This window comes from Ailuropoda melanoleuca, chromosome 9 (assembly GCF_002007445.2).
Source record: "Ailuropoda melanoleuca isolate Jingjing chromosome 9, ASM200744v2, whole genome shotgun sequence".
In the NCBI taxonomy this organism is placed as follows: domain Eukaryota; kingdom Metazoa; phylum Chordata; class Mammalia; order Carnivora; family Ursidae; genus Ailuropoda; species Ailuropoda melanoleuca.
In genome coordinates, this window is record NC_048226.1 from 26,859,474 (window position 1) to 26,885,971 (window position 26,498).

The window sequence follows — 26,498 nt, forward strand, 5'->3', positions numbered from 1 at the left end:
GCCCCATGTCAGGCTCTGCGCTCAGCATGGAGTTTGCTTGGAAGTCTTTCTGTCCCTTCCCCACCCTCTCAAATAAATAAATAAAATCTTAAAAAAAAAAAAAAAAAGAAGTAAATGTTCTTAGAGATCAAGGAAGGCACAAAACCCAGAAGAAAAGAATATAATGAACAAAATGAAAGCCTTGAAAAAGGCCCAAATATAAATTCTAAAAATGAGAAAAACAACTACAAGAATAAAAACCTCAAGCAAAAGTGTGAAAAGCCTGGGCTCAGGTCCTAGCCGTGAACCTCCATGCAATGGATACCTGACCTGGGCCACATTCCCGAACTTCTCTGTACATCCTCATCTGTGCCATACACACCAGGGGTCCTACCTCTCAGATGGGTAGCACATGGATTTAATGAATTAGTATGTGTAATGCTGTGATCATACAAGTATGTATTAAATAAATGGACAACTCAAAAATATGGAACATTCAGCTGAAGGATTTGGGAACTAAAAGAGAGCACTGAATGAAAAACCAGAAGGCAGAATGGAAAGACAGAAAGTGAACATTAAAAAAGATAAAAAGATTAAAAAATATCAAAGAAGTTGTGATACTTAGGAAGACGAGAAAAGTTCAACATACATAGAGAAGGAGTTCTCCAAGGGAAAAGTAGATAAAAAAGAGAGCAATTGCAATGGTAAACAGTGAATATTTTTCAAAACCTAACAAAAATCTGTAATCTCAGATTTAATGAGAATCATAACCTCAAGTTATGCATACAAAAATAAATCCTCACCTAGACATGATATGTTAAAATTATAAAACAAAAAAACATCTGAAAGGCTACCAAAAAGAAAGGCAAATTAGCTACAAAGAAACAATTACACCAATGTAACAATTCTCAACAGCAACAATAAAAATCGGAAGAAAGAACACCTTCAAATTGCTGATAAAATAACGGTAATCTAAAAAGCTAAGCCCTATTAAACTATCTTAAGAAGCATTCAAGCAGAGTTTTCAGACTCTATAACTCACAGACCTTGATGAAGAAAGTTAACTGCAGGAGATACCCTAGCGGGAGAGGATGTAAGCAACAACAAAACAAATTGGTTTAAAAAGAGAAGATGACTATATCAAAGTAAGGATGGTCTCTTAAAAAATGATGATTATGATGATAATAATCAATTGGAGGAAAATTTCTTTTCATGTCCTAATCAGAAATACATCTTACATATCGCAATTGGGAGCATTTTTTTCTTTTAGGGGCACACACACACACACACCATAAATCAGGCTGTCTTAGATCCAGTGTAATAATAGCCTACCTGACAATTTAAACACAGAAGGTGGAAAGGGGAGTATAAGTTTAATGCATCCTATAACCCCTATGTTTTTCAGGAAGAGAAGTACTGGTTAACTTAACACTTTGTGGAATTAACAAATATATAATTTTTTTGTAACATGATTAACGTCCAGAAGTCAAATTGAAAAGCTTAGGAACAATTAAAGGTATTTGAAAAGAAAAAACTGTTTTGGAAACTTTATCAAGAAATAAGAAAATGAAGAATAAATAAACTTATATAAAACTAATCAGAAAACCTAAATTCAAATACATTAGCAATCACAATAGCCGTAAAAAATTAAATTCACCTAATGAATAAAGATTCTCAAATTGGATACTTTTTAAGAATCAAGCTTTGTAAGTGAATTTTTAAAATGATACAACTAAAGCATAAGGACCTAGAAAGATGGAATAAAGCAATAGAAAAACTTATGGCACCAGGCAAATACGGGCCAAAAGGAAAAAAGCCTGAGACACGTACAAGGTCTTTCTCCATAGCACCGACCAGACAGTAACATTGCTACAAACCATGCGAAGCGACAAACTAGGTAGATTCATGAAAGGGACCACAGTGGAGCTAATAAATGAGCTCCTACAAAGACTTTTGGGAAAGAGAAGTAACTAAACATTACATTTTCATCCATGTGCTTTTTAGAAACCAAGGCAAAAATGGGGAGAGAGCAGAGGGCAACATGACTGGTTTCACAGAAATCCTCGTATTATAAAGGGGAAAATTACTTTGTTAAGAAAAACCAGACTCTTGACATTGTCATAGGATTTTATTACCAAGAAAAATAGGACAACAGGGGCGCCTGGGTGGCACAGCAGTTAAAGTGTCTGCCTTCGGCTCAGGGCATGATCCCGGCGTTATGGGATCGAGCCCCACATCAGGCTCCTCCGCTATGAGCCTGCTTCTTCCTCTCCAACTCCCCCTGCTTGTGTTCCCTCTCTCGCTGGCTGTCTCTATCTCTGTCAAATAAATAAAATCTTTAAAAAAAATGATATTAAAAAAAAGAAAAATAGGACAACAAAATATTTCAGCTATAGTTTTACAGAAAGAAGGAAAGAGAAAGAGACAAAGGAAGGGAAGAAGGGTGGAAGAAAGGAAAGAAGGTGAAAAATATTTTTATAGCTTTTCTTACTTTGACTTTAAACCTTAACCTTCCCTGTGACAAAGTGGAGGTACTATTGGAGGCAGCCCAAGATTAATGAGTTGAACTTTCACACTCCAGAGGAGAGATTGGCTAGCATATCCAGCTGGTCTCTCAATTATCTATTGCCTCACCCAGTTGTTTCTCCACACAGAAGAACGTAAATTCAAGACTGACTCCATGATGAATGCAAACAAGCTGATTATTGCAGAAATAACACAATCCATACACACACACACCCGCATGCAAAGACTGACTTTCAGGATAAATTTAAGATAACTATACTGATTGTTTTTAAACCTTATACAAATTATACTCCAAAATAATCTAAATAACCTAATCTAAGTAATCTAAATACTTTAAATACTTTAAATTTTCATTAGCCGTTCACTTTACAGGCTAAAACCCATTCCCTTCAATATACATAAACATTATTACAAATACCTAAAACACAAAGGGTGGGAGAGGAAAGGAAATCATTAATACCTGAAGTCGTAGAAGATTCAGCGTTGCCACAGCCATGCACTCTTTCTCTTGAGGTGGGGGCCAGTCAGCAGTGCCATCCATCCCCTCACTCACTTGCCGCAATAGGAGGTCCAGTTGCTCAAAAGTCATTGAGCAGATATCTACCACAAATGGGACACGGAGGCCAATGGACCACTCAGAACAAGATGACCAGGCAAAACTCTACGGAAGAATCGTAAGAACTTAAATGAATATACATATTCAGCTCTTTGACTGTTTCACAGGAGAGATTCACCATTATGAATTACAAAGATGCCTTAAATTATTACTTATACATCTTTCTGAGTGTCCCAAATGTTCATGGTCTAGTTCATATACTATCAGCTTCCAATTTTCTCTCATTTTAGGACCCAATCTCACTGTACCACAAATAAAAAGATAAAAAGTTAAAAATCTTTTCACTCTCAAAATTATTGATACACATTAATAGATGACAGTGAGGATCATAATCCACTTGTAACTGTTTAAGTAAATAATAAAAGATTAGGTACATTTAATCTGTAGAGCAACAACTAAAAAAGTACACAGAGAAAACTCAATAAGTTAAAATGGAATACTAAAAATTATTCAAATAACCCAAAAGAAGTCAGGAAAAGAAAAAGAAATTTAAAAAAAGAGAGCAAGCAAAAAACAATGTTAGAAATAAATCCAACTTATAAATAATTACACTAAATTTAAACGGTCTAAACATACAAACAAAAAGTAGAAGTTGTCAGGATATACGAAAACCAAAACCTAACTACATGGTATCAACAATAAATCTACCTTAAATATAAAGATTTAAAAAGCTAAATAAAGGGACAGAAAATGGCTATATTAATATCAGACAAAGCAAACTTCAGAAGAAGAAAATTACCAGGGCTAAAGAGAGACATTATATAATGATAAATGGGTCAATTCACCAAGAAGACAGAACAATGTTGAATAATATGCACCCCTAACTACAAAACACGTGGCATTAAAAACTGACAGAAATAAAAGATAAATACAAAAATATAGCTGAAGATAGAAAAACTAACCCCCTGATAACACAGACCAAGGAGACAGAAAATCAGTAAAAATTACAAGAAATGAACAAAGCCATCAATGAACTAGAACAAATTGACATTTATAGAACACTCGGCAATAGTACAATAAAGTCATACTTAGAATATTTAATCATTAAATAATTATCTAAAAGAACTGAAATCATAGAGTATGTTCTCGGAACATAATAAAATTAAGCCAGAAATCAACAACAGAAACTAGACATCAATAAAAACTAGGTGAAAATAACTAGAAAAATCTCCGAGCACTTGAAAATTAAACAACAGGTTTTTACATTCCAATTAAAATGGTAAAATATTGATTCTAAGTAGACTGCAAAGAGTTAAGTATGTATATGGTAAATCCTACAGCAACCACTAAAAAAAAACTATATAGAAAAATAAAGTCAAATTCAAATAAGGTTAAGTGGAATACTAAAAAAATGTTCATATACTCTAAAAAAGGCAGGAAAAGCACAACAGAAGAACAAATAATAGAAAACAAACAAAAGCCAAACAATAAAATGGAAGACCTAAATCTATATACACCAAAAATTACATTTAAATATATCAATTAAAAGACAGATTGGCTCAGGAATTTTTTTAAAAAATGCACCTATACATAGTGCCCAAGAAATTCTATGCATAATGAGATAGGCAGGTTAAAAGTAAAAGTTGTAAATCTAAAAAAACATGTATAGGACTTATACAGTGAAAATGCTGATAAATGAAATCAAAGATGTACGTAAATGTTTAGACATACCATTTTCATTGATTTTAAGCCTACATATAGCAAAACTTTCAATTCTCCACAAATTGATGAGGTTGAACACAATTCCTATTAAAATTCAAGCAAGATATTTTTGCCAATATATAAGACTTTCTAAACTTTATATGGAAAGGCAAAGGAACTAAAATATGAATTTCTTATCTAGCTACAGTAAACAAGACCTATGATATTGGCAAATTCCCATGAATATATATTATTTCAATTTAAAAAAAAATTTTTAAGTAAAGGATGGAAAAATTACAGTATGCAAACACTAATTAAATGAAGAGTTATAGTACCTACATTAAAATCAGAGAAAAGAGACCTCACAGCAAAGAACAACAAGGATAAGGGACAAACTGCATAATGATAAAAGTGTCAATTCACCAAGATGACAAGACAAACCTAAATCTGTACACATCTTTAAAAAAAAAAAAAAGAGCTTCAAAATATATAAAACAAAAACTGTCAGACCCTCCTAAAATTAACATGGAATCTCAAGTGACCCCGAATAAGCAAAATAATCTTGAAACAGAGAACAAAATTAGAAGACTCACAATTCCTAATTAAAAACTTATTACAAAGCTACAGTAATCAAAACAGTATGGCACTAGCATAAAGTACCAATAAAATACTGGCATACAGACCAATTAAACAGAATAGAGAGCCCAGAAATAAGCTCTTGCCTATACAGTAAAATGATTTGACAAGTACCAAGACCATTCAATGGGGAAAGAACAATCTCTTATACAAACGGTGCAGTTCTACAAACTGCAAAACAATCAAAGTGGATCCTTACCCTACACCATATACAAAAAGTAACTCAGAATGGATCAAAGACCAAAACATAAAAGCTAAAACTATAAAGCTATTAGAAGAAAACACTGGGTAAAATCTACATGACAACGGATTTCTTGGGTATATATAACACCAAAAGCATAGGCAACAGAGGAAAAAATAAATAAAGTGGACTTACTCAAAATTAAAAACTTGTGTGCATCAAAGGACACTATCGACAGAACAAAAAGACAAGCATAAAATGGGGAAAAAAAACAGCTGTAAATCATAGACCTGCCATGGGATTAATATCCACAATATGTCATGAACTTCTCAATAAAGAAAGACAGGAAAAAAAACACAATTCAAAAAGGGGCAAAGGACTTAAAAGACATTTCTCCGAAGGAGATATACAAATGGTCAATAAGCACATGAAAAGATGCTCAACATCTTTTCTATGGGAAGTGCAAATCAAAACCACAGTCTGATACTACTTTGCACCCACTTTAATGGCTTCAAACAAACAAACAAAAGCTGAAAATAATAGTGTGAACAAAAATGTACAGAAATCGAAACCCTTCTGCCTATCTGGTGGGAATGTAAAAATCATGCAGCTGCTGTGGAAAACAGTTTGACTGGTCCTCAAATTCCTCATAATTACCATATGCTCCAGCAATTCTACTCCTAGATATATGCTCAAAAACACTGAAAGTAGGGACTCAAATAGACATTTGTACATTAAATATTCATAGCAGTATTATTCAACAGCCAAAAGGTACAAACAATTCATGTGTCCATTGAAGGAGGAATAAATGAACAAATGTGGGATATAAATATAATGGAATATTATTAATCCTTTAGAAAGAATAAAATCCTGAAACATGCTACAACATGGATCAACCTTGAAAACCTTATGCTTAATGAAACGAGTCAGACACAAAAGGTTTCACTGAAACAGAAAGTAAATTTGAGGTTACTAGGGACCAGGGGGAGGAGAAATGGAGAGTAATTGTTTAATAGGTACAGAATTTCTGTTTGGGATGATGAAAAAGATCTGGAGATGGACAGCAGCGATAACAATCTCATGAATATACTTAATGCCACTGTAGAGTCAACCATAATTTTTTAATGGTCAAATACACTGATATTTAAAAAAAAAAAACTGATAGGGGCGCCTGGGTGGCATAGCGGTTAAGCGTCTGCCTTCGGCTCAGGGCGTGATCCCGGCGTTATGGGATCAAGCCCCACATCAGGCTCTTCCGCTAGGAGCCTGCTTCTTCCTCTCCCACTCCCCCTGCTTGTGTTCCCTCTCTCGCTGGCTGTCTCTATCTCTGTCAAATAAATTAAAATCTTTAAAAAATAAATAAATAAAAATTAAAAAAAATTAAAGAAAACTGATAGACCTGAAAAAAGATATGGAGAAATACATAATATACTTGGAAATAGCAACGCTAACCTCCCAGAAAGAGACAGAACAAGCAGACAGAAAATCAGCAAGGACGTAGAACTGGATAATACCGTCAATGAACTGGATTTAATTGACATTTATAGAACACTTCACCCAACAACAGCAAAATACATCAACAATAAAATACACAACTCTTTTCAAACACACACACTGAACATTCGCTTAATAAGAGAACATATCCTGAGACATAAAACAAATCTTAACAAATCTAGAACTGAAATCATATAGTCTATTCTCTAGCCACAGTAAAATTAAACTAGAAATCAGTAACAGCATGGTAACAGAACAACCTCCAAACATTTTGAAGCTAAATGACACAATTATCCACAGGTCATAGAGCAATTCTCGAGAGAAATAAGAGAGTATTTTGAACTGAACAAAAATGAAAAAATATCAAAATGTGCGGGTGCAATTAAAGCACTGCTTAGAGGGAAATTTATAGCATCAAGTGCTTAAATATTACAAAAGAAGAGTCTAAAATTAACCTAAGCTTCCTCCTGAAGAAACTAAAAAAAAAGAACAAAATGAACCCAAAGCAAGCTAAAGGGGGAGAACAAAGACAAGAGAATAAACCAACGAAATAGGAAGCAAAAAACAAGGGAAAAATTAATGAAACTAAAATCTAGTTCTTTAAAAAGATCAATAAAATGGATAAACCTTGTCTAGGCAAAACTGACAAAGAAAAAAAAGAAGAAAATTACCAATACAATATCACTGCAAACCCCAAAGACTTCAAAAGATTAGTAAATGAATACTAAGGAAAACTTCATACACAAAAATCAGACAACTTAGATGAAATGGAACAAACTCCTTGAGCACCACAAACCAGGAAAACCCACTCAAGAATAAAATAAATAGTGCTGTATCTCTTAAAGAAACAATTTTACTTAAAAATCTTCTGAGAAAGAAATCTCCTGGCTCAGATGGATTCACAAAAAAACATTTAAAGAAGAAATAACACTAATTCTACACAATCCCTTCTAGAAAACAAAAGAGAAAGGAACACTTGCCAACACTTTTTATGAGGCCAGTTTTACAGACATATAGTATAAAACCACAAAAAAAAAAAAACCACAAACCAATTATCTCTGATAACCATCAAGAGAAAAATCCTCCACAATGTAATTAGCAAATCAAATAAAACAATATATAATAAAGAATAATATACCATAACCAAGTGGGGTTTATCTCAGTAATGCAAGGTTTGGTCAATATTTGAAAAACAATTAACATATTCTACCATATAAACAGACTAAAGAAGGAAAACTACATGATCATATCATTTGAAAAGAAAAAAGCATTTGACAAAATTCAGCATCTATTCAGTATTAGAAAAAACTTTCAAAAAAGTAGGAGTTAAAGGAAACTTCCTTCATCTGATAAGGCATCTACTAAAAAAAAAGTCCTACAGCTAACATCCTAGCTAACGGTGAAAGACTAAATGCTTTCCTACCACAATCAGGAACAAGGATGTGCAGGGGCGAGGGCACCTGGGTGGCTCAGTCGTTAAGCATCTGCCTTCGGCTCAAGTCATGATCCCAGCGTTCTGGGCTCGAGCCCTACATGGGGCTCCCTCTCCCACTCCCCCTGCTTGTGTTCCCTCTCTCACTGCCTCTCTCTCTCTGTCAAATAAATAAAATAAAATAAATCTTTAAAAAAAAAAAAGAATAAGGATGTGCCTTCCCACAACTCTTCAACATCATACTGACTACAACTACAGGATATAAGGACAACACACACAAGTCAATGGTATTTCTACATACTAGCAATGAAGGACAGGAAGCCAAAATTCCACAAAATATCTAACCAAACTATCTACTCAGTACCTGAGCAGGTCCACAGGCAATTCCAACTATGTGTTTGGTATCCAGTCCTGGCAGTGCAGCAGGTTCCGGCTTGGTCACACGCAAGGTGTCAAAGTGCTGGCACTGGTCGTTGCTCCCCCAGCTATGGACCTCGCTGTCCTCAGTCAGAGCCAGGCAGTGGGTGGAGCCTGCAGCCACATCAATTACCTTCTTCCCTAGGAGGAAAGAGTGATACAATACAGCTTCACACCTGACTTCTGCTGTGGGTCATTCAGGTCAGGGGGTATTTAATGTCAACTTCTAAATGATAATTCATTGCTTTAAAATGCATAATTCACCTGCTTCATGTATGTTATTAAAACCCATTACATTTTACTAGCTACAATTTATTAAGACCCACAGCCTGAAAATTAAATAAGGTATGAAAAGATCTTTTCCTTACCTTAATATGAAAAAAAGCTACTTTTTTCTCCTTATTCAGATTTTCATTCAGAAAGAGACAAGTGTATTTTAATTAATCATTAAATCATATTCTCCTTCCCAAGGTATAACCACACAAAATATATTCTTTTTGCCTCATTGAGACTTTCTATTTTTATTTTTATTTTAAAGACTTATTTATTTGACAGAGAGAGAGACCGCGAGAGAGCAAACACAAGCGAGGGGAGTGTGAGAGGGAGAAGCAGGCTTCCCGCTGAGCAGGGAGCCCATGCAGGGCTCCATCCTGGGATCACAACCTGAGCCGAAGGCAGACGCTTAACGGCTGAGCCACCTAGGTGCCCCAAGAGACTTTCTATTTTTAGAATATTTTTAGGTTCAGAGCAAAACTGAGAAGGCACAGAGATTTCCCATATGCCCCCCACACCCCAACACATGCACAGCCTCGTCCATCAACTTTTTTTTTTTGCATATGAATATCTACTTGTTCCAAAACCATTTGTTGAAAAAGCTACCTTTGCTTCATTGTATTGCCTTGACTTCCTTGTCACAGATCAATTAACTATACTTATGTGGGTCTATTTCTCAGCTATTTTGTTCCAATGATCTATTTGTTTACACTTTAGTCAATGTCACACTTTCTTCATTACTGTAGCTTTATATTAAGTCTTGCTGTTGGGTAGTCAGTCCTCCAACCTGCCCTTCTCCTTCCATACTGTGTTAGCTATTCTACGTCTTTTGCCTCTCCACATAAAATTTAGAATCAGTCTTTTGCCTCTCCACATAAAATGTATAGATCAAGACAGAAAGAAATGACAGTATTTGGTGTTCTTATCCATGAACATAGAATATCTCTCAATTTATTAGTTCTCCTTTGATTTCATTCATCAGTTTTGTAATTTTCCTCATATAGTTCTTGTACTTACTTTTTAGAGTTACACCTATTTCACTGTTTCAATACTAATGTATTAAATGTAATACTAATGTATTAAATTAATAAATACAAAATGGTATTTTGTATTTATTTCAAATTCCACTTCTTAGTTGCTGGTATATAGGAACTAAGATATATACCAAGTGACTTTGGTGTATTAACTTTGTATCCTGCAACTCTGTTATAATCATTTATTACTTCCAGCTTTTTTGTTGATCCTTTCAGATTTTCCACATAAACATTCATGTCATCTGTGAAAAAAGATAGTTTTATTTCTTCCTTCTCAATCTGTATACCTTTAATAACTTTTTGCTGTTTTGTTGCATTAGCTAGAACTTCCAGTATGATTCTGAAAAGAAATGGTGAGATGACAGATCTTTTTCTTGTACTTTATCTTTGTGGGAAAGCTTCAAGTTTCTCACCATTAAGTATGATGTTAGCTGTAGGATTTTTATAAATATTATTTATCAAGTTAATGAAGTTCCCTCCATTCTTAGTTTCTTGAAAGTTTTTATCATTAACATGTATTGGATTTTATCAAATGCTTTTTCTACATCTATTAATATGATCATATGATTTTTCTTATCACTCTCTTAATTTGATGGATTACATTAATTGGTTTTGAATGTTGAACTAGCCACCACTGCACATGCAGAATAAATTCAACTTGGTGGTGATGTTTAATTCTTCCCATACATTGTTGAATTTGATTTGCTAATATTTTGTTGAGGATTTTTGCATCTATATTCATGACAGATGTTGGTCTGTAATTTTCTTTTCTAGTATTTTTGTCGGGCATTGGTTTTAGGGTAATGCTGGCCTTGTAGAATGAATTAAGAAGTATTCCCTTTGCTTCCATTGTCTGAAAGAGATTACAGAAAATTGATATAATTTCTTCCTTAAATGTTTGGTTGAACTCACCAGTAAAACCATCTGGGCCTCATGCTTTCTGTTTTGGAAAGTTATTAATTATTGACTTAATTTAAGAAATATAAGCCTATTCAGTTTGTCTACCTCTTGTATGAATTCTGGCAAATTGTTCTTTTAAAGAAATGGTTCATTTCATCTAAGTTATCAAATTTGCGGGCATAGAGTTGTTCTTAGTATTCCTTTATCCTCTTTAAAATGTTAATAAGATCTGTAGTGATGTCTTCTCTTTCCTTTCTGATATTAGTAATTTGTGTCCTGTTTTCCTTTTTTCTTAGCCTAGTTAAAGGTATATTGATTTTATTAATCTTTTCAAAGAACAAGCTTTTGGTTTCCTTGATCTTCTCTATTATTTTTCTGTTTTCAATTTCATTAGTTTCTTCTCTAATTCTCATTATTTCTTTCCTTCTTCTTATTTTGGATTCAATTTGCTCTCCTATATCTAGTTTCCTAAGGTGGAAACTTAGACTACTGATATCTTTTTAACATCCATAACCACACATAATAACAATTTTTTTTTCTTATGATGAGAGCTTTTAAGATCTGTTCTCTTGGCAACTTTCAAATATACAATAAAGTGTTATTAGCTACAGTCACCATGATGTATATTATATCCCAAAGGACTTAATCACAACTAGAAATCTATACTTTTTGACCACCTTCACCCACTTTACCCACCCCCCGCAAACCCCACATCTGGCAACCACCAATCTATTCTCTGTATCTACGAGTTTGGTAGGGGTTTGGGGGGAGTTTTGAGGGGTTTTTTTTAGATTCCACATAAAAGTAGGATGACACAGTGTTTGTCTGTCTCTACTTGACCTATTTACTCGGCATAATGCCCTCAAGGTCCATCCATATTAACACAAATGGAAGAATTACCTTCCTTTTTATGGCTGAATAATATTCCATCATAGGTATATACTGCATTTTCTTTATCTACTCATCTACCAGTGGGACACTTAGGTTGTTTCCATATCTTGGTGACTGTGAATAATGCTGCAATGAACCTGAGAATGAAGACACCTTTTTGAGTTCATATAGTTACTTCCTTCAGATAAACACCCAGAAGTGGAATTGTGGGATCATATGATAGTTCTTTTTTTAGTTTTTTGTGAAGCCTCCTTACTATTTTCCACAGTGTCTGTACCAATTCACATTCCCATCAACAGCACACAAGGGTTTCTTTTTCTCCACATCCTCACCAACACTTGTTATTTCTTGTCTTTTTGATAACAGCCATTCAAACAGGTATGAAGTGTTCTCTCACCTGTGGTTTTGATTTGCATTTCCCTGATGATTACTGATGCTGAACACCTACCTCATGTACCTGTTGGCCATCTATAATTCATCTTAGGAAAAATGTCTACTCAGATCCTCTCCCTAATTTTTAATCAAATTGGTTATGGGGTAGGTTTTTTGCTTGTTTTGCTACTGAATTGTAAGTGTCCTTTATATATTTTTGATATTAACCCCTTATCAGATATATGATTTACAAATATTTTCTCCCATTCTATATTCTATAGGTTGCCTTTACATCTTAGTGGCTTGTTCATTTGTTTGTTTTTGAGAGAGAAAGTGTGCCAGGGGGGTTGGGCAGAGGGAGAGAGAGAATCTAAGCAGGCTCCATGCCCAGCACAGAGTCCAATGTGGGGCTTAATCTCATAACCCTGAGATCATGATCCAAGGCAATATCAGAGTCGGACACTTAATCAACTGAGTCACCAGGCACCCTATCTTTACACTTCATTGTTTTCTTTCCTGTGCACAAAGATTACTTACTTTAGATTTTTCTTCTTTTCTAATATATGCATTCAATGCTATAAATTTTCTTCTAAGCACTGTTTTCACTACATCCCCTAAATTTTGGGAAGTTGTTGTCATCTTCATTTAGTTCAAAATATTTTAAAATTTTTCTTAAGATTTTTTGTTTTACTGTGTGTTATTTGGAAGTTTGCTGTTTAATCTCCATGTATTTGGGGATTATCCAACTATCTGTTACAATTTTTAGTTTAATTCCCTTGTAGTCTGAGAGCAGACATAGTTTGATCTCTCTTCTCTTCTTTTAAATATGTTAATATGTGCTTTATAGCCCAGATTGTGGGCTGTCTTCATTAAGGAAGTTTTCTAAAACAAAATCTTTTTCTCCAAAATGAAATGATACAGGTATGTTTTTCCATTTAAATAGTATTAAAATATTATATTTTTGCTTAATAGTAAATCTAACATGACCAACACAAGGGATGTTTTCAAAAATGTCAACATAAAAAATAATTCATCTACAAAGCACTACCAGAGTAAGGAGAACAATTCTATCTTGACAGCCTATCATACACTGACATAAGTGATGGCCAAAATGACTGTACCATCAATCATTTAAATGCATTCATAGCAAGCTATCTTTGTATCTAATAAACGTAGCTGAGGAAGCAGATTTCCTTTCCTAAGTGGAAAAAATATATAAACAAGAAGGCTAACAAAATTCAAACACAGCTCCATAACATACAACCAACTCTATTACCCTACAACTTATTTCAGAAGCTTAGAAAATAATAAATACCATAATACCTTCTTGTCATCAAGGTATTAATAAGTCTTAAAGATTTTATTTATTTTTAGCGTGAGAGAGCACATCCATGTGTGAGCAGGGGAAGAGGGAGAGAGAGAATCTCAAGCAGACTCCATGCCTAGCACAGAGCCCAATGCGAGGCTTGATCTCAAGACCCTGAGATCAGAACCTGAGCCAAAACCAAGAGTCAGACGCTTAACCAACTGAGCCACCCAGGCACTCCAAGGTATGAATGTGTTTGAAAATAATAATGAGGGGGAAAGAAACAACCAAGTCCCATTTAAAAGTCTCAATTCCAAACTCCCTTGACTAAAAAGCAAAAACATAAAGTAGAATCTAGCTCAGGGATTCAACAAACTTCATCTCTCATGCAAACACAGGCCAAGGATTATTTTTGTGAATAAAGTTGTACTACAACACAGCCAGGACCATTTGTTTACTTATTGTCTATAGCTCCTTTTGGGCTACAACAGCAGAAAAAGAGTAGTTGAGACATACAATGTATGGTACTCAAGCCTAAAATACTTACAGCCTACTCCTTTAAAAAAGAGTCTGCCCACCCCCTTTAGCACTACAGGCCACCTGATACACCTATCACCAAGCTCTTCCACACTTCAGAAGGCATCTGCAAAGCACACCTACATGCCTTGGCTCCCATTCTATCTAGAATGCATGCTAGATGCCCTTGAAACCAAACATGCAGGATTTATCCATCAAGGATAAGTTCAAATGAGACCACTTCAAGCATACCAATCCTATCTCCCACTCTGCTTCCACAGCACCATGCAAATCTGTCCTCTTAGCAATGTCTACAGTATAACTATCAGTAACCTCACCAATAGAAGTTAATCTCACTAGGGCCAGCTTACTTTGATGAATAGATGCCTGTCACAAGAAGGACTTATCAATATTAATAAAACTAAATGAGTTTCAAATAAAATCTGGTAAGAATAATTCTACACCATTTTTTTAAAAGATTTTATTTATTTATTGAGGAGAGGCAGAGAATGGCAGAGGCAGAGGGAGAAACAGGCTCTCTGCAGAGCAGGGAGCCTGATGTGGGACTTGATCCCAGGACCACGGGATCATGACCTGAGCCAAAGGCAGACTCTTAACCGACTGAGCCACCCAGGGGCCCTACACCATTTTTTAATAGAGACAAACTACTTTCCATTATTATCTATACCTATGAAAATGTGGGTAAAAGCCTTCGAATGATAAGTCAGTCATGAAATATTAGGTTAAAAAAAAAGAAAAACCTGCAAACTTTAAAAGATTACTAAAGAAAAGCTTCAAAGAGTTTTAAAAGTTTACATCTTGCACTCACCTTGCAAGCCTTCCAAGAGTTTGGGATAACGAACATGTTCTTCTGTTCCATGCCCAAGTCTCTGGTTGTCACCTTTTCCCCATGAATAAACTTGGCCATCTTTCGTCAAAGCAATAGAAAATTGACTTCCACATCGAACCTTCACAACATCCAAGTCTTGAAGCTTTTCAATAAGCTTTGGTGTTTTGCAGCCATCACTACCGCCTCTGCCCAATTTCCCATAGTCACCATCTCCCCAAGACCACACCTGACCTAAAAAAACACAAATATATTAAGTAAAAATAACTGTACATCTTAATGCAACTTTTTTTTTAAAGATTTTATTTATTTATTTGACAGAGAGAGAGACAGCCAGCGAGAGAGAGGGAACACAGGCAGGGGGAGTGGGAGAGGAAGAAGCAGGCTCCCAACGGAGAAGCCTGATGTGGGGCTTGATCCCAGGACTCTGGGATCACGCCCTGAGCCGAAGGCAGACGCTTAATGACTGAGCCACCCAGGTGCCCCTTAATGCAACTTTCAAATGGCTGAAAATACTCAACATAACCCATAACAAACCTAGACCACGAATATATTTAGTTAACACTATACAGGTGATACTGACTAAATGAAATCTACTTTATACTTCAGGGTAATACAGAAGCAATTAAGAAAAGGACAGCTAGGTTTTCTTTTTGTTTTAGCTAAAAGAATAAGAACGTCCTGACCCTTACTAGTTCGGGCTCAATGACTGGGTTCAGTTCAACCAAGCAGTAAACACAGAACAAAAGCTCCACTGCCTCCATAAAATACCATAGCTTGGCCCATCACAAAAAGTTGCCGCTCCCTGACCGCGTCTCTCAGGTCTGCCTGCACATTGTTCCTGTCACGCTCACCACAAGTTAACTGCATGACAGCATTTATTTCCAATAGCATTTGTTAGTATAATCTAATTAAATATTACATAAAGGGATAAAACAAATTACAAAAATATGGTTGGTTTCTTTTTACTCTGATAGCAAAGCTAAAAACTTTGCAAAAATGCAATCAATGTGAATTATTGAAAAAAAAAAAACTGGGAAAAACTGTAGAGGATGAGGAAATGAGAAGAAATGTAAAAGAAGAAATAAGTTCTATTTTAAATAATCTTAACTAAAGATCAACAACTTTTTGTTAAAGTTCAGATCATATTTTTAGGCTTTATGGGCAATGTGGTCTCTGTCACAACTATCCAACTATTCCACTGTCACAGGAAAGCAGCAACAGACAATACGTAAGCAAGGTGGCATTCCAATACAAGTCTATTTGTGAAAACAGCCAATCCCTGATCTAAAATTGAAGCTGATACACTAGTGGGTGGTCAATGACATAAGCACACCAATGCTCAACGCAGCAAACCCATACACAAGCATCCGAGAATGTGTATACACTTACATGCCTTGCAAAATGCCTGTTGTTCACATAGCCCAGCTGGCAATTCCCACTTTCTCCAATGTTTTCAGTGACCCTGTCACCCCAGAACCAGACCTCACAGGTCAGGATGCTTCTACTATACCAACTATCTCAAAAAATAGTAATATAACAGGGACATTTCCCTATATGACATCTGCACCAAACACCAATGTGAGGTAAACAGCATGTATAGTTTCCAATCACAGCAATTTAGTCAAAATTTCACACAGCTTTATTTACGTAGCAGTTTCACACAAAGAATTCAAGAACAAACCCTAATAAGGCTTATATAAGAAAAGATTTTCTGGTTAAGAGGTTTATAAAATCTAACAATCACTCAACAATGGACACTTAAAAACAACAAGATGTCAAATTGAAAGCTTCATGCCAGAAGAAGAGGACTTTAAGATGACTGATGGGACCATCTGTTCTCTAAGACTTACAGTAGAAGTAAGATGCCTCTATATCTATCCCTTCAGGGGAGAGGGGCCTATGCAGACATGAAGATACCTGAAATATTCTTTCTCCTCTCACTAAAGAAATCCCCGAGGGGAGTTAAGATGGTGGAGGAGTAGGGGACCCTAAGTTTGTCTGGTCCCTGGAATTCAGCTAGATAGTTATCAAATCATTCTGAACACCTGTGAAAAGAGACCTGAGAAAGAAATGCTGCAATTCTACAAATAGAAAAGCAAACACTCTTTGGAAGGTAGGAGGTGTGGAGACCTGTATGCAGGGTGATATATGTGAGGAAACTACAGAGAGGAAGGAGCCTGCTTAAAGAGGCTACTGCAAAGTATTATAAGCAGCAGGGCACAAAATCGGAACTTTTATGAGTCTGCTACAGTGGGGGACATCACCGGATTAAAGTGCTCAGGCAGCAAAGCAGGGCAGAATCCCAGGTGGGACTGCATGGTCTCAGGATCCCCAGTGCCACAAGAAGAATGGGAGTGGCTGAGTGAGGCAGAGTCCCCAGGCATCGGAGCAGGGAAGCCAACCGAAAACAGCAAGTCTAGGTGCCAGCTTTCTGCTCTGTGTTGCTGTAAACAGTAAACTGTGAATTGTTGCATGGTCACACAACTGCTCTCCAGGCAGTGTCCAGGCAAAAGGCAGAAGCTTGGCGAGACACCCCAAAGGAAAGAGACATTCTTTTGGAGACCCGAAACTCCAGTGCATGCCTGAGATAAAAACACTCAGTCACAGGCTGGGTGAACAAAGAATTTATACAGAAACCAGGGAGACAAAGTGATTGATTGCTTTTCTGTGAGGGCTCACTGAAGAGTGAGGGACACAAACTTTCAGCTCCAGGGATAAAGAGCTGGGCACCACCATTTTCATCCCGCCATCAGTGCTTAAAGCCTTCAAGGAGCAAAACAGTGTCACACGGTACAATCCGGAGCCACTTAAACTAAGCCCAGCACCCTGGCAAGGGAGGCGCAATTCCACCAGGGCAAGGGTACCCAAGAATCGGTGCAGAAGGTCCCTCCCCCAAAAGACCAGCAGGAACAACAACTCGATAGCACCAAGTTTACAGATGATAGAGAACTACAAAACTTCAGCTCTTGGGGAAAACAGTATATAGCATTTGTGGGGGGTTTTCTATTCTTTAGTCTTCCAGTTCTATTTTCGTTCAGCTATTTTCTTATTTTTTTCAATCTTTTATTCTTTTTTAATTTTTATACATACTTTATGTATGTATAATTTTTGGTTTACTTTCACTGTACTTTATTTTATTTTTCTCTCTCTCTATATATATATATGATTATTTTTCTTTGCTATTTTAGGATGTAGTTTCTCTTAACAAACAGACCAAATACACCCAGGATCTAGTTTATTGTTTTGTTTTGTTTTACTTCTTGTTTGATTTTTTTTCTTATTTTGTCTTGTTTTTGTTTTCTCCTGGTTTGTTTTGGTTTTTCTCCGTTGTTATTTTTGTCTATTCTCTCATTTTCTTCTATTCTCTTCTCAACATAATAACGAGATGGAGAAACTCACCCCAAAAGAAAGAACAGGAGGTAACACTCACTGCCAGGGATTTAATCAATAACAGATATAAGTAAAATGTCTGAACTAGAATTTAGAACAATGATTATAAAGACTCTGGCTGGGCTTGAAAAAACCACAGAAGACACTAGAGAACCCCTTACTGTATAAATAAAAAATTAAAATCTAATCAGTCAGAAATTAAAAATGCTGTTACTGAGATGCAGTCCACAAAAGGACGCTCCAACAGCAAAGATAAAGAAGCCAGAAGAGAGAATCAGTGATACAAAAGAAAAAATGATGCAAAATAAGGAACCTGAGAAGAGTGGGGAGAAAAACAACTATGGGATCATGAAGGGAGACTTCAAGAACACAAATACCATAAAGCAAAATAATTTCCATATAATAGGGGGTCCCAGAAGATGGGGGGGGGTAGAACATTCATTTGGACAAACTATAGCTGAGTACTTCCCTAATCTGGGGAAGGAAACAGGCATTCAAGTCCAGGAGGCCTCAAGATCAATAAAAATAGGTCAACGCCTTGACATATAATAGTGAAGCTTGCAAATTTCAGAGACGAAGAGAAAATCATGAAAGCAGCTCAGGACAAGAGGTCCTGAACCTACAAGGGTAGACACATAAGGCTGGCAGGAGACCCATCCACAGAGACCTGGCAGGCCAGAAAGGACAGACATGATATATTCAACATGCATGCTAAATGGGAAAAATATGCAGCCAAGAATAATTTATCCAGCAAGGCTTTCATTCAGAATAGAAAGAGAGACAAAGAGTTTCCAGGAAAAAGAGAAACTAAAGGAATTTTTGAACACTAAACCAGCCCTACAAGAAATATTAAAGGGGATCCTATGAGCGAAGAAGAGAACCCAAAAGTAACAAAGGCCAGAAAGGAACAGAAACAATATACAGAAACAGTGACTTTACAGGTAATACAATGGCACTAAATTAATATCCTTCAACAATTACTCTGAATGTAAATAGACTAACTGCTCCTATCAAAAGACATAAGTATCAGAACGGATAAAAAAACAAGACCCATCGATATGCTGTCTATAAGAGACTCATTTTAGACCAAAGACACAACCAGATTGAAAGTGAGAGGTTGGAGAACGTGTATCATGCTAATGGACAGCAAAAGAAAGCTGGAGTATATATATCACACAAACTAGATTTTAAATCAAAGACTATAATAAGACATGAAGAAGGACAGTGATTCATAATAAAAGGGTCTAACAAGAAGATCTAACAACTGTAAATATTTATGCCCCTACCTGGGGAACAGACAAATATATAAACCAATTAATAACAAAATTAAAGAAACACATTGATAGTAATACAATAATAGTAGGGGACGTTAACACCCCACTCACAGAGATGGAAAAGATCGTCTAAGCAGAAAATCAACAAGGAAACAAGGGCTTTGAATGACACACTGGATTAGATGAGACTTCACAGATGTATTCAGAGCATTTTATCCTAAACCAACACGTTCCTCTCAAGTGCACATGGAACATTCTCCAGAAGAGATCACGTATCGGGTCTCAACCAGAACCAAAAGACTGATATTATACCATGCATATTTTCAGACCACAATGCTCTAAAACCTGAACTCAATCACAAGATAAAATTTGGAAGGAACAGAGATACAGGGAGGTTAAAGAGCATCCTATTAAAGAATGAATGGGACAACCAGGAAACTAAAAAGCAATAAAAAAAAAAAATACATTGAAGCAAATGAAAATGAAAACACTACAGTTCACATACTTTGGGATGAAGCAAAGGCAGTCCTACAAGGGAAATATATAGCAATACAGGACCTTCTTACGCAACAAGAAAAGTCTCATACACACAATCTAACCTTACCCTAAAGGAGCTATAAAACAAACAGCAAATAAAGCCTAAATCCAGCAAGAGAAGAAAAATAATAAGATTAGAGCAGAAATCAATGAACTATAAACCATGAACAGTAGAAAAGATCAATGACACTAGGAGCTGGTTCTTTGAAAGAATTAGTAAGATCGATAAACCCCTAGCCAGACTTATCAATAAGAAAAGAGAAAGGACACAAATAAATAAAATCATAAATGAAAGAGGAGAGATCACAACCAACACCAAAGGAATACAAACAATTATAAGAGAGTTTTATGAGCAATTATATGCCATTTCTGGAAGAAATGGATGCACTCCTAGACATAAAAACTACCAAAATTGAAACAGGAAGAAATAGAAAACCTGAACACACCCATAACCAGGAAAGAAACTGAAGCAGTAATGAAAAATCTCCCAACAAACAAGGTCCAGGTGGCCTTACAGCAGAATTCTACCAATCATTTAAAGAAGAATTAATACCTATTCTTCTGAAGCTGATTAAAAAATAGAAATGGAAGGAAAACTTCTAAACTCATTCTATGAGGCCACTATTACCTTGATACCAAAACCAGATAAAGACCCACCAAAACGGAGAATTACAGACCAATATCCCTGATGAACATGGATGCAAAAATTCTCACCAAGAACCTAGCTAATCAAATCCAACAGCACATTAAAAGAATTCTTCACCACAACCAAGTGGGATTTATTCCTGGGCTGCAAGGGTGGTTCAACATTTGCAAATCAATCAATTTGATACACCACACCAATAAAAAAAAAAAAGGACAAGAACCATATGATCTTCTCAACTGATACAGAAAAAGCATTTGACAAAATACATCATCCTTTCTTGGTAAAAACTCTTGGCAGTGTAGGGATAGAGAGAACATACCTCAATATCATAAAAGCCAACTATGAAAAACCCACAGAGAATATCATTCTCAATGGGGAAAAATTGAGAGCTTTTCCCCTAATGTCAGGAACATGACAGGGATTTTCACTCTCACCACTCCTACTCAACACAGTACTGGAAGTCCTAGCCTCAGCAATGAGACAACAAAAAGAAATAAAAGGCATCCAAATCAATGAAGAAGTCAAACTCTCACTCTTCACAGATGACATGATACTCTATGGAGAAAACACAAAAGACTCCACCCAAAAATTGCTAGAACTGATACAGGAATTCAACAAAGTGGCAGGATATAAAATCAATTCACAGAAGTCAGTTGCATTTCTATGAGACAGAAGAAAGAAAAATCAAGAAATTAATCCCATTTACAACTGCACCAAAAACCATAAGATACCTAGGACTAAGCCTAACCAAAGAGGTAAAGGATCTATACTCTGAAAACTACAGAACTCTCATGAAAGAAATGGAGGAAGACACAAAGAAATGGAGAAACATTCCATGCTCATGGATTGGAAGAACACATGGTTAAAATGTCCATGTTCTCAAAAAGCAATCTACACATTCAATACGATCCCTATCAAAATACCATCAACTTTTTCACAGAGCTGGAACAAATAATCCTAAAATTTGTGTGGAACCAGGAAAGACCCTGAATAGCCAAAGGAATGTTGAAAAAGAAAACCGAAGCTGATGGCATCTCAATTCCAGTCTTCAAGTTTTATTACAACGGTATAATCATCAAGACAGTATGGTACTGGCACACAAACAGACACACAGATCAGTGGAACAGAACGGAGAACCCAGAAATGGACCTTCAACTCTATGGTCAACTAATCTCCAACAAAGCAGGAAAGAATACCCAATGGAAAAAGGCAGTCTCTTCAACAAATGGTAATGGGAAAAATTAGACAGCCACAGGCAGATGAATAAAACTGGACCACTATCTTAAATCATACATAAAGATAAACTCAAAATGGTTGAAAGACCTAAATGTGAGACAGGAATCCATCAAAATTCTAGAGCAGAACATAGGCAGCAACATCTTTCACCTTGGCCTCAGCAAGTTCTTGCTAGACATGTGTCAAAAGCGAGGGAAACAAAAACAAAAATGAACTATTGGACTTCACCAAAATAAAAAGCTTTTGCAGAGAAAAGGAAAGAGTCAACAAAACTAAAAGGCAATCTATGGAATGGGAGAAGATATTTGCAAATGTCTTATCAAATAAAGGACTAGTATCCAAAATTTGTAATTTACCAAACTCAACACCCAAAGAACAAATAATCTAATCAAGAAACGGGCAGAAGACATGAACAGACATTTCTCCAAAGAAGACCTACAAATGGCCAACAGACACATGAAAAAAAACTTAACATCACTTGGCATCAGGGAAATACAGATCAAAACTCCAATGAGATACTACCTCACACCAGTCAGAATGGCTAAAATTAACAACTCAGGAAACAGATGTTGGTGAGGATATGGAGAAAGTGGAACCCTTTTATGCTGTTGGTGGGAATGCAAACTGGCGCAGACCCTTAGAAAACAGTATGGTGGTTCCTCAAAAAGTTAAAAATAGAACTACTCTATGATCCAGCAACCACACTACTAGATATTTACCCAGAGGATACAAACATAGTCATTAGAAGGGGCACATGCACCCCAATGTTTATAGCAGCAACATCCACAAATAGCCGAACTACGGAATGAGCCCATATGTCCATCGAGAGATGAATGAATAAAGATGTGGCATATATATGCAATGGAATATTACTCCGCCATCAAAAAGAATGAAATCCTGCCATTTGCAATGATGTGACTGGAACTTGAGGGTATTACACTAAGCAAAATAAGTCAGTCAGAGAAGGACTAATTTCAGATGATTTCACTCATATGTGGAATTTAAGAAACAAAACAGATGAACATAGCAAAGGGAAGAAAATAAAAGAGGAAATCAGAGAGGGAGACAAACCGTAAAAGAGTCTTAATTATAGGAAACAAATGAGGCTTGCCAGAGGGGAGGTGGGTGGGGAGATTGGAGTAATTGGTGATGGGCATTAAGGAGGGCACTTGATGTAATGAGCACTGGGTATTACATGCAACTGACGAATTACTGCATGCCATCTCTGAAACTAATAAATAAATAAATAATTTTTTTTAAAAAAAGAAAGAAATCCCCAGAAATAAGTCAGTTCCCAATCTGCCATTCAACTTCTGCAGGAGGCTTCCCAGCTGATTCGGACAGACCTCCACAATATTAACAAATAGTTTTTAAAAATCAGTCAGATTCTAACCATCAAACCTGCTAAATGTACCCTCAAAGGAAAAGCAAAATGAGTACAATCTCAAGTAACGAACACAAATACAAAAGTAAAATTAAAAACAAGCCAACAATGTAGCATCATACTAGAATCCACAGACTAAGCAGGATTTACCACAAAGAATCAAAGGTAGCTGAACATTAGGAAATAAAATAATAATAACCAAAAACAATTCAGAATGTCAATTATTCCACTGTAACTTTCATTTTTTATTAAAAAATAAAATGCCCAAATAGGGAGGATATAGTTGCTAACCAGCTCTCTGGCTGTGGGCAACGGAAGTTAAAAGTCCTATAACTTCTTTTTTTTTTTTTTTAAGATTTTATTTATTTATTTGACAGAGAGAGACAGCCAGCGAGAGAGGGAACACAAGCAGGGGGAGTGGGAGAGGAAGAAGCAGGCTCCCAGCGGAGGAGCCTGACGTGGGGCTCGATCCCAGAACGCGAGGATCACGTCCTGAGCCGAAGGCAGACGCTTAACGACTGCGCCACCCAAGCGCCCCAAAAGTCCTATAACTTCTTAACCTCTGCCACGGACCATGAGGTGCATATCACTTAAAGATGGACAACAGGGCAGCCACATGAGATACACTCTACTCCAAAGCTCACTCCCTCAAGGAAAGTGGCACTCCTCATCCTGAGGACCTGCCCAGGCAGCATAAGCACTGCATACCATTCTCCGTCACGGCCAGGGTTTGAGCATCCCCGCTCCCGCACGCCACATCAATGACCTTCAATCCTTTAAGCCCAGCTACCAGCATTGGGATGGCCTCATCTTCACTGGAGCCTTCAAACAGATAAGACAAATCGTTATTGTAAGATCCTCAAAAGAGGCAACCTCCCACTGCATACTCGAGCTGGCTCACAGCAAATGTACCGTGGCCTAGTCGGCCGTAGTTCCCTCGGCCCCAGGTATACAGCTCCCCCTCGGCAGTGATGGCCGCACTATATGTGCTTCCACATGCGATGTGTACCACATGTTTCCCAGCCTGTTTTCCAGAGAAAGCAGATATCACCTTAGGCTCTTCCAAAGGCCTGTTGAGAGAAAGGAAACAAATGTGAATGTCCTTCTACACATCCTATTAGTGTTAGCAAAGAAAATAGCTATCTGAATAAACTGAGTGCGAAGATAGTTTGGCCTTTCAGGCGCCTTATGAAATAATTAAGGAACATAGAATTCAAACATCCAACGCTTCCATGATTGTTTATTGGGCACCCAATACCAAGCATGGCATCCAGCAGGAATATCAAAACAGGTTTGTTAAAGACTCGTACAATCAAGTCTAGAGCAGCTTTGTTCATAGTGGTCCAAAACAGTGACGCATCCATAGACCGCTCAGCAATAGGGACAAAGCAACTGCTGACACACCCAACAACTTGGCTGAAGATCAGGAACTCTGCTAGAACTTTGTTTCTAGCCAGAAACAAAATATCATACACTGACAGAGGGCAGATCAGGAACTGGAAGTAGAGAGCAGGGGTTGATTGCAAAGAGATCCAAAGAAAGTAGCAGGGGCATCAGAAGTGTTCTCTCAGTTGTGATGGTTCCCTAACTGCATGCATTTGCTGAAATTCATCAAATTGTACTCTTAAAACAAATGGATTTGTAAACCTCATACAGATGGTTAAAACTGACACGTTTGTTAAATAAATGAGGAAGGAATGAAGGAGCAAGCTTTACTAATCACACCCAATCTACATTTTACAAATGAAAAGTAGGAAGCAGTAAGGATTAATTAGGTAGAAGTCTTAGTAGTTGGCTCTTCAATTTCAAAACTAGCAAAAATGCCCTATGCTTATAATCCAGAAAATGAGTACCGATAGGTAACACCCAACTCTACCTTCTCCAAAGACATGGTTTACTGACTTTGTGACCCACTATTCTGCAAAATAAATAAATGCACACAAAAGCATGGGCACATATAGGCACAGGGAGAGCTGAACAACCCTGCTCTGATACCACTTCTCCCTCCTGTTCAGCTCAAGTTTCAATCCCCCAAAGTTTCCCTCCAACTCCTATCATCTTCACCCATCTCTTTTCCTTCCCTCAATTTCTCGAGCAATGGACAAGTTACCTAATCTATCACCTAGCACTTAATCTCAACTGAGTATTATTTTATTACTAGTTTTTTGTAACTTAGTACAAACTACAAATAACATAAAGGAAGCAAAAAACTAATGTCTCCAGCCTGTATCTCCATCCTTTCAAGTCTTATGTGCCTCACGCATCTGACCCCCTTTAGTCTGAGAATAACAATTCTAAATTCTATAATTAGCATTCCTTTGTTTTTCACAATCATTCTACTACATGTGTCTGAATCCCTCACAGCACTGTCAAGTTTGGAATATTTCTGCTGAATGCTAACACACAATACACATTGCTCAGCTTCTTTCACGGTTTGAGATTCTACCCAGGGATGTCCATCTCCACCCCATCCCAGTGAGAAGGGGCCAGACTCCTCTCAAATCTGCTGTATGCTAACACACAATACACATTGCTCAGCTTCTTTCACGGTTTGAGATTCAACCCAGGGATGTCCATCTCCACCCCATCCCAGTGAGAAGGGGCCAGACTCCTCTCAACTCTGCTGTTCATGCCTCTAACTCCCTTGAAGTGGTGTTGCATCTTCAATTTTAATCTAAGGCCAAAGTTTTTCTCTACCAGGCTCCCCACTCAAGCAAGGAACATATAAAAGGGTTCCCACCACTCTGTGGCAGTTGTGGGAACTCTCCATTTTTACAACCCCGCATTTAGAACAACCATTTTGTTTTATTCCCAGTCTCTCACAATAATCAAAAGTTTCCACAAAATAGGACATTAAGAAATTACTGAGTTTTGTACCTATGAAAATGGAATGGCTTAAGGAAAGGAGGATCTTATCTGATAGAGACATGCTGAAGTGTTTGCGAATGATGAAACAAGGAGTGTCAG

The 26,498-nt window shown here is 36.7% G+C and overlaps 1 protein-coding gene across 7 annotated transcripts in view; it reads right to left on the minus strand.

Moving 5' to 3' along the window:
• The window catches only part of HERC2 (HECT and RLD domain containing E3 ubiquitin protein ligase 2), a 234,929-nt gene that overhangs the window by 150,855 nt on the left and 57,576 nt on the right, over positions 1-26,498 (minus strand). For 6 of the 7 annotated variants that reach the window (XR_004627758.1, XM_019809923.2, XM_019809922.2 and 3 more), the window contains 5 exons: positions 24,444-24,601; positions 24,240-24,353; positions 15,044-15,295; positions 8,870-9,063; positions 2,966-3,166 (listed from right to left, as the gene is read on the minus strand). Coding sequence is in view for 6 of the 7 variants with exons in the window: in XM_019809923.2 (XP_019665482.1) it covers positions 2,966-3,166; positions 8,870-9,063; positions 15,044-15,295; positions 24,240-24,353; positions 24,444-24,601 (919 nt within the window). In the remaining variant the exon portion in view is untranslated. Of the gene's footprint in view, positions 1-2,965; positions 3,167-8,869; positions 9,064-15,043; positions 15,296-24,239; positions 24,354-24,443; positions 24,602-26,498 lie in introns of those variants that run through there. The other variant, XM_019809924.2, reaches the window with a different exon arrangement.